The sequence below is a fragment of the Macadamia integrifolia genome, unplaced genomic scaffold, assembly GCF_013358625.1.
Source record: "Macadamia integrifolia cultivar HAES 741 unplaced genomic scaffold, SCU_Mint_v3 scaffold2455, whole genome shotgun sequence".
In the NCBI taxonomy this organism is placed as follows: domain Eukaryota; kingdom Viridiplantae; phylum Streptophyta; class Magnoliopsida; order Proteales; family Proteaceae; genus Macadamia; species Macadamia integrifolia.
The window spans coordinates 5022-14897 of record NW_024868728.1 but is presented as its reverse complement, the minus strand read 5'-3'; the positions used below and the strand labels follow the sequence as shown (position 1 = coordinate 14897).

General features: G+C 40.0%; 1 protein-coding gene across 1 annotated transcript; it reads right to left on the bottom strand.

Annotated features, from left to right (window-relative positions):
• Window positions 1-4059: 4059 nt before the first annotated feature.
• LOC122066541 (UDP-glucuronate 4-epimerase 6-like) lies at window positions 4060-5914 on the bottom strand. Its single transcript, XM_042630361.1, has one exon. The coding sequence runs from the start codon at window positions 5738-5740 to the stop codon at window positions 4382-4384; it is 1359 nt and encodes a 452-aa protein (XP_042486295.1). The 5' UTR covers window positions 5741-5914; the 3' UTR covers window positions 4060-4381.
• Window positions 5915-9876: the final 3962 nt, after the last annotated feature.

Sequence of the window (9876 nt, the reverse complement as noted above, 5' to 3'; positions counted from 1 at the left end):
CCCCCCCCCATATGTCCTACACTCGAAGGACAGGATCATAATAGAAGCCCATCCCACATTTATTACGGAGGTCAAATCGTCAAAGTCATGCATGTAACCCGGTCGGACCAAACCAATCAAGATAGAAATGGACCAAGTTGGATTTCAAACACCAAGTTTACAATGAAAATTCATTACAGCACAAGAACCCATGGCTCCAATTTGGCCACAACTAGGGCTATTTGATAACATTTCAAGAAACGGGTTTCTGTCGTTTCTGTAGTTTCTGTATCCAAAAACGGAACAAAAAGCATTTGATAAAACTGTTTCCTTTCACTTGTTTTCAGAAATAAAAATTGAAATTTCTATCTATTTATGGTTCAAGAAACGATCCAGGCTTTTCTGGAAACGACTCGTGGCCATTCTTTCGCTGGTTACTATCGATTTCTAAAAACATGACTTATCAAACACCTTCAATTCTATTTCTGTTTCTAGAAATGGAAATTTATGTTTCTGGCGTTTCTTGAAATAGAAACGGCAGTAACGTTATCAAACCGGCCCTAGGTTCATTTTCTTCTTTTAAAAGTATTGAAACTTGCATTTATAAGCAGTTAGTTAAAAATGAAAATGATTAAATGGTTATGGGAATCTCAAAATCCAAGGTAACAGCACATGTGAATATATGAGGTCTTCATAATCAATTAATATTGATCTAGGTATATCTTGAATACTGATATGATTCATTAGTTCCAACTATTTAACTAGGTTCTGTCTATTAGTTATCATTAATAAACATGCAAATGTAGTTCATTTAGCTGCGTTTTTGTTTAGTCGTTTTAAAAATCAATGAGAGAGAGAGGGAGAGAGAGAGAGAGAGTACTCTGAGCAAGAGGCATAGGGGATCCCACTAATGAGGTGCAATAAAACATCATCATAAATTGGAGGGCTACGAGGTGATTCCATGTGAGGCAGAGATATATAGATAGAAAAGTACTAGTATACATGCTTGGTGAATTAGAGAACCTTTTTCCCAAAATTAATATGAAATTATGAGGAAAAGAACAATAAAATGCAGTGCTGCCCTGCACCAAGTCACATGGGAGGCAAAACGATCGCCTTGCCCCACATGAAAGGTAGAAATTTCACCACAGTTGATGCTTCCATGTGCGTTTCCATTGGTCTATACGTTGGTACAAAAGTCATGCTGCCTTTTACGAAACCTCCTCCTAAATTTGTTTAAAAACCAAAAGTATTATTGGCAGCGACAAAAGATTCCACCCTCATTATATCTCATTATATGGTCGAATACTTTCCCTCACTCACTCAGATTCAAATGTGCCTATTGGTCATATACAACTAAAAAATTACTAAATGATAAATATATATATATATATATATATTTTACTGTGAAACAAATCCAGCCTTAATAACACTCATTGCATGTTGAAAATAATATATAAGATCAAGATAAAATGATTTCATTTTCATGTGCTTGTCCAATTCATTCAAAGGGTTTTGGCCTTTATAGGTTGTCGAGACACATTTGAGTGGCCCTTCTAATAATATAGGTGCTGGAAGTAATCCACTCAAGATCCTCTAACAAGGCAATTTTGAGTGTATTAGTTTAATTTCAAGGGGCATGAATCCTAATGAAGAAGCTCAAAGATGTCATTGGTGATGAAATGGTTGAGGAAAAATGACTGTGCCACAAGAATCCCAATAGAAATATATAAGAATAAGAGTACTATATTAGCAAGAGCACCAATGGCTAATCATGGATAAGTATATATTGCATTAAGCCTCCTTCGAATTCTCTACTAATAATGTCACTATCTTCAAATGCCTCCTCATGCCCTTATTAATTGTGGTTGGTTTTGCATATGCTTTCGTGGGGTATATTAATTAATAACACTAAGATTTTCTTGGATTCTCAATGATAAGTTATAAAAACAATTGGACTAGATAAAAAGAATAAGAGATATTTTTAATTTTTTTATAATTTTCATATAAATTTTAAGGAAGAGAGGACCAACTGAATCTTGCCTGAAAGCCCTTCTAGCTACCATGTGATAATGCCTTCTTCTTCTGGTCCAAACTTGTACGACATGTTGTCTTCAAAACCATCGAATAATGGATTCAATTATATATAAGTCAACTTGATTTTTTCGATTATTAATTTTTAATGTATTAATAATTTTTTTTTTAAATGTCATTTTCTTTGTTACTCTTTGAATAGCAGAAGTCCAAGTTTTCTTCGAGGGTCAACTCTGTCAAACCCTAAGAAATTTTTGCACGCCTCTGTTATTTTTTGGGAGGTCTACGTCTCATTGTTGGGAATTCGAATTTAATCTCCTTCCATACCTCACAAATAGTAGTTACTTCAGGGTTCAATTTGCTAGTCTCCCAAATAATTTCACCAAAAGATTAGTTTAAGAGGACAAAATGACTGCCTCAGCCTTTAAGGTTATTGACGGTGCCCAATAGACAAATTTTGAAGTGGTTAGGGACAATGGAACTCTTAAAACTTAGACATAAGAGTTTCAGATTTGCAAATTAACTTAGGTACATACTGAAATTTTAAAACCAACTTCCAAACAAAAAATTGAACTCCCAAATATATTTTGAAGGTGTCAACTAGTTCAATTGGTAAGGTCATTTATTGGTCATAGTTCCGACCAAGAGACCCCATTAAGTTGGTATAAGGCTGAGTTTTTTGTGTCTTCTCTATCATGAATTATACCTTTTGAACACCTTTAGGAGGGTATTTCCAATGGATGTCTTTCCTTTATAAATAGAGCACATCTCAAATTCCCAATGGTTGAGATACATTTCCTTTTAAGCTCTCTTGCCCCTAAACTCTCTCAAAAATCTTCTTCTACTTTATCATTTGCCAATGATTTTCTTTTTTATTTGTTGGGCACTACTCTGAGAGTCCTGAAACGACCATTAGTTAAGTAAGGCAACTATTAGAAGGGTCCTTGAGGTTTGTACTATGAAAATAATTTCTTAGGAACTCGATTTGCCTGATAAGAAGATGACTAGGATCTTAAGGAAAGTGACCAACATTTAATGTTAACGACCGCATGGACTAGGTTATACTGGGGTTGAATGAGAACCATTTAACTTTCACTAAAAGTAGTGAAGAGTACTAAACACCCCGTATGAGTGGCCCAAGGTGTACCTAGTAAGAGTTGAGCTCAAGACGTCCGAGTTTACGGCTCGTACCAAGTTCGTTGCTCACTACCCCCTTAGATTACAAGTTATCAACTTGAACCAATAGAAGATCTAATGATCTATTGCATGCTAACCGGCTCACAAGCACTATTCATGCCATGGTGACTCTTCCAGTATCTACTTCTTATTAGTCTTCTTACACGTATCTCTCTAGAATAGATTATAAATGCACAAATACAAGAATATCGAAGACTACTAGAGTATTGAGAATCAATATACACTGAATTTCTTGAATAAATATCATGTAAAGAAAAATCTCTGAATCTAAAATCAAACCAACCTCTACAAATCCACTTCTTAAACCCGTGAATAACATCAAGACCCTTGATCCATAGTTTTAACCTGACAACCCAATACAATCAAGGGAAGAAGCATTTTAAAGAATAATGCTAAGAAAGAGACGAATAAGCGAATGGAACCAACAGGTCAAGTTCACTAGCCATTTCTTGAGCGAAAGATCTGGCCAAAATGCACGCCTAGCTTTGGAAGCCCTTCAAGAGGCTTAGGTTGTAGGAGGGCACTTCTAATCATCCTCAAACACAAAGCTCATTTATAATTCGACTAGGGTTGATGTTGAAGGATTTTAAAACCACGCACGACTCATTATAGTGTAAGATTCTATTTAAAATTACATAAATATCCTCATGAATCATTTTTCTTAGCAAAAGGCAAACTGAGTCACAATGTCATCCACTTTTGCACATAAGAAAAGCAAACTAATCAACACCATATGACCTAACCTAATAATAAACCAATGTAAAGCAACAAATTGATATAAGGGACATATTAAATCAAAAGAGATTAAAAAGGAGCCAACAAAAAAGGGGTAAAACAGGAAAGGTATCATGAAGAAGCATATCACTGTGTCATCACACCAGCTTTCTTGTTAAATCACAAATGTTTTGATTCCAAATGGACAGTCGACCTGCACCCGTTCTGGCAGAATCAACTCCCCTTTTGCTACCCAAACTTCATCTTTACGTTTATTACATGCAAACCCTTTTCCCCCTCACCCCCAACCTTTCAATTCCCTTCCTTCTTCCTCTCCCTCTCCTCCCCCCTCTGCTCTCATTTATCTTCTTCTCTATATAATACAACATCCATTAATGAACAGCTTTGAACAAAGAAAACGGAGTAATTTAAAATAAATAAATAACTAAAAATTGTTCTATGAAGAATGTGAATCATTATTTACTTCCTTTTTTACCCTAGAATGAATCCCATAATACCCAACATACCACTTGACGAACTTCCTCAACCCAGTTCCCAAATCAGTAGTAGGCTTGTACCCGAAATCCCTATATGCCAGGCTTACGTTAGCATGAGTGAACGGCACGTCCCCATTACTAGGCATCTTCACCACCTGCTTCTTAGCCTTCACGTTCAACAACCCTTCTAGTATCGCCACGAGCCTTTCCACCGTCACCGGAGACGTGTTACCCAAATTGTAAATCCTGAGCTGCGCTTTCCCTTTCTTCTTCCCGCCACTACCAGTGCTCTTCTCCGCCGTATCCAACGCGCCTAAACACCCCTTCACGACGTCATCGATGTACGTGAAATCACGCGCCACCTCCTTATCGTCCGCGGTCTTATAGATCGTAATTGGCTTCCCATGTAATATGTCTTTGGTAAAGAAGAAGTAAGCCATGTCGGGTCTGCCCCAAGGTCCGTAAACCGTGAAAAACCGGAGACCCGTGATGGATAACCCGTAGATGTGGTTGTATGTGTGAGCTATCTCTTCTCCGGCTTTCTTGGTGGCGGCGTAGAGACTCGCCGGTTGGTCTGTTCTGTGGGACTCGGAGAAGGGATTCTGAGTGTTGAGACCGTAGACGGAACTCGATGAAGCCCACACAATGGATGGCTGTGGATTTGCCGATTTGGCGATTTCCAGCAGATTCACGAGACCGGCGATGTTGGAGCGAATGTAGGATTGGGGGTTTTTCATGGCGTATCGAACTCCGGCTTGGGCTGCTAAGTGGAGGATGTGAGTGAATGGGATGATATCGAAGAGCTTGGATAGCAATTGGGCATCGTTGAGATCTCCATCGACGATGAAGATTTGGTGTTTGGTGAGCAGAGCTTGACGGGCTCGTTTCAGGGATGGATCGTAGTAGGAGTTGAAGTTATCGAGGCCGAGGACCCCATCGCCACGCTTCTTCAATGTGAGGGAGCAATGGGTTCCGACGAAACCGGCTGCGCCGGTGACTAGAACGGAGAAGCCGTTGGGTCGACGAGGGGTAGAGGAGTGAAGGGCCTGTTTTTCCCAGGCGGCGGTGCTTTCACCATTGAAGGAGGAGGTGAGGAAGTTCTGATGAACGTGGAGACGGTGGGGATTATCGGAAAGTGTTGGGTAATTAAGAGTGAAGAAGAAGACGAGAATGAGGGCTACGAAAAGGGTTGCTCGGAAAAGGAGCTTGGATGAGGCTGCTAAGAGTTTTGTGTTGTTTATGCGGCGGAGGTAGCTGTTGTAACGCTCTAGCTTGCTGGTGTCTGGTGGAGACGCCATTAAAATTCTATGATCGATCATCTTGTGGTATGGGATTCTAAAACTATAGGAATGGACTCAATTCTCTATCTCTTTTGAGCCCTGAAATGTATTGACTCCAGATGGATACATATAAAGGAGGAGGAGAAGAGAGAAAAAGAGAGAGAGAAGGGTGTTGGTTGTAGTCCACTGTGATTCTAATACTCTAATTCACAGGCTATTAGAGGAAGAGGATGAAATTATTTAACAAAGAGTAGTTGGGTAAGGGTATTAGAATGATTGGGACGTAGATCTAGAGGGGAAAGGGGAGAATTAATAGGAGCACGTGGGATGTCACGCGATAATACAGAACTGGTAATTATGTGAGGCGGCGTAATTTCCTTGTTAAACCTAGATTAAGGGAACCCATCTCCCATAGATGATGGATCGATGCCTAATTTTATGGTATTAACGGCCGGGTTAATTTAGTCCAACAAAAAATATATAAATCTTGGGTTTATCTGATAAGGTCAACTAGAGACTAGTGTTCCCTTCAGTTTTGGGTTTATCGGATTCTGCCTTGGAATATGCCTCGGGAGGTGGAGCAGGACTGGAGGAGTCTTTAGTCTTTACGGATCCATTGGTGGGGTGGAGGGAATGGAAACTGAACAGTAGAGAAACTGGCGGTGTTTTTACTATTTTCTGTGGGTTCCAACTACCAGCTTCCCAGTTCCCACCACAAGAGGGAATAATAAAAAAATCAAAAAAAAAAAAAAGGGGGAAGAGTCAAAAGAAAAAAGGCAAGAGAAACCGTATCAACCTAATCACACGGTTTTCACAGAGTTTCACCGCTCCTTTTTTTCTCATGCATGGTTATGGGATTTGAGATAGGGATTGGGGTTGAGTGGGGCCCACACGTGGGGCTCACATGACGCGTCCTTTTCGATCCCTCTCTCTCTCTGTCTGTCGACCCTCGAGTCTCGAGTCAAGAGGGAGGAGGGAAGAGACTCAAGCCTATACAAAGTATACAGTCGAGCAGCAGCTGACATATGGAATGTGGGGTTCATGGTTCTAAGTATTGGTATTGGATGGACCGTATTAATATTTGTTGAGTTTGATCCTCAATCTTTGACCAATCTAGATCAACAAGTCATTTCGTTTTAGGGGTAAAATAATAAAATAAAATATACTTTAAAAAAAAACCAAGGGTAAACCACCAATACCCGTTGATTTGAGCCGATCCAAATTGGTATTGGATCCGTCTTGACAGATACCGATACCATCCCCTAAATCCGTGGTGGGCTTTGAGGCTGGACACACCCTTTTTTTATGTTAAAAATGGGTAACTAGGCCTTCATTAATCTTGCGATCCATATCAACCTCACAACTGCATGGATCGGATCATAATACGGTTGAATGAAAACTATTCAATTTTCACTAAAAGCAACAAAGAGCACTAAATATCTTGTATGAGTGACCCCAAAGAGATAAAAGAATCGAACTTAAAACACACACTTTCTAAGGTAAAAATCTCTTGCCAACTCGACTACCCTTGGGGTTAAATAGTCTATTGATCCATTGCATGGAAAACAACTTTCTCTGATGGTACCAAAAATGGTGAAAAAAAAAAATAATAATAATCACTCCATTGTTCTCCTTAAACATTAATTAGTAGACTATTCAACTATCATTCTGCTTACGTGTTTCAAGGTCGCATGAAAAAGGTCGGTGCACTATGCACATGGGACCTCCTGGCTACTGCTGCTGCCGCCACTGCCACTGCCACTGCCATTGCCATGCCTATGCCTGCTTCTCTCTTCTTCTCATTTGTGGTATAACACTGTGCTGCACTTGGGGATTTGCTTCTGAAGAAGGAGGTGTTTTAAGTATCTGCTTTGTGTTTGATGGTTTAAAATTGGACATTTTGTGTATTGCTTAGGTTATTTTAATTTGATAGCAAAGCAACTATACGCTTAGAGCTATATGGGTTTCATCAGTTTTGAAAATTTGTAAATTTAAGTATGAATCCAATTAAGCTCCTCCTGTGGGGACAAGTGGGAATAGATTCGGATCCTCCATGGGATGTAGGCCCTACACGCCATAGGTGGGTCCCACACCATCCAAATTTGTCTCCACCGTCTACAATCTCCATGTGGGGAGCAGATCCAAACCCTTTAAAGTATATTGGATTCTTATTAAGGTCCCACATCCCATGGAGGGTCTAGATTTGTTTCCACTGTCCCCATGTGCAGAGCGGATTCAAACTCTCTTAAGTATATTAAATTGTGATTAACCTAGTTCATAGGGCATTTAGAAAAGGGATTTTTTTTTAACCCTCAAGGTGTCAAAAGATACATAACATTATTTTTTTGCCATTTTTAGTATAATACAAATTTTTTTTCTAATGATGATAACAATTTCATTTCACAAGCATGCTCAAAAATATACATGATAATGATACATTTTTTGCAATGACGTAATGATATACCACTTTCAATTTATTTTTAGAAATGATAACCTTTTATGTACGTATCCTAAAATGCTTTCGGAAATAATATATAAGGGCAATTAAAAGAAAGTGTCAAGTTCTAAATATACCCATAGAAGTGTCATCCAAACATTGCTTTTAAAAATGCCAACCTAGCCAGCCTACATGCTCATTTATAGTTTGTATTATTACATTGGCCAATTGCCTATCAAATCCTAAGTTGGATATCGGCATTGTTCAATTGCTTTGTGTTGGCTGTGTGTGCCGTTTAGACTTAGAGGAGAAGAGAAAAGAAAAGGAGGAAGATGTACAAAGGCTCTCAAATACAAGCTTCGACCATCCAACAACCTTAGAGTGCAGCAAAGCAACTTCAAATTTGTTATATGAATCTATATTTTTCAATGGGAAAAATAAGTCTAGGGGAATCATGGCCTCTACACCTAGACACAGGGAGGGGGTTAAATGATCGCTCCACCCCACATGAAAAATAGAAGTATCACCACTGTTGATGCTTCCATATGTACTTTCATTGGTCCCCGTGTTAATGTAAGGACCATGTTGTCTTTTAGGGAAAGGAAGGAGAATCCCACTACGATCGGGATACTCGTAATCTACTTGTACTCCAAATATAACTCTTACCATAACTAGACTCCTATCAATTCTAGAAAGCTTATCATGTTGAGATTCACCATAATTGTCCTGCAACAACTATAAATTACTCAATAAATTCCCTTCAAATAATTGATACTTTTTCATTACTCCTGAATTATACTATTTCAGAAAGATTTGACTTAGGCATTGATGCGGCAAAAATTGACGGGATGATTTTCCTTGCAGTTCCTGGTGCTCCAGCTGACCTGCACAGAGGAGATGACAGGGGAGATCCGGGCTGACCCAACAGGGAACTCTCCGATGCCTAAGTCAGATATTTCCACAGCAAATGCTCAAGAGAGCTTTTTCAGTAAAAGAAGTGATCGATCCCAATGATGGAGGCCTACCGTGATATTTATAAGCTGCTAATAGAGGGAGAATGGGAGACATTTGTGAAGAGTCATGTTTAGGCGTAGACTCCTTGAGGGGAGTGGCTCTATGATTCTGGGAATATTTCGGGTCCTAGGGTATTCCAGGGGAATATTCCCCTCTTATCTCGGAGATTCCAACCGTGTGGGGGATAGATGTCTCTGGTGACGTGTAGTGGATATAGTCCTGTCCTTGTGAATAGGGATTACATACCTTGAATGTAGGAGTGAATGAGAGCATGTTTCTGGTAACCTTGTTGTTGAAGTCGGGCCGAGGTGACAGCACGACCAGATGAGAGGGTGAGGTGGCAGCTCAGGCTGATGGAGTACAGAGGTAGCAGCATGGCCTGATAGGGGGCCGAGGTAGAAGCACGGCCTGATGGGGGCCAAGGTGGCAGCACGGCCTGATGGAGGGCCAAGGTAGTAGCATAGCCCAATGAGGGCCGAGGTGGCAGCTCTGACTGATGGAGGGCCGAGATAGCAGTACGGTTAGATGGAGGGCCAAGGTGGCAGCACAGCCCAATGAGGGCCGAGGTGACAGCATGGCTAGATAAGGTACCGGTGTAGCATTGGTCAGGACGTTCCTTGCCCATGCCGTGGTTAAGAAAAAATACCCTCATCAGGCATTAAAGAGTTTTCCATCGAATGAGTCTGTCACCCACTCTTTTATATCTATTCCTCAGTATAAATTG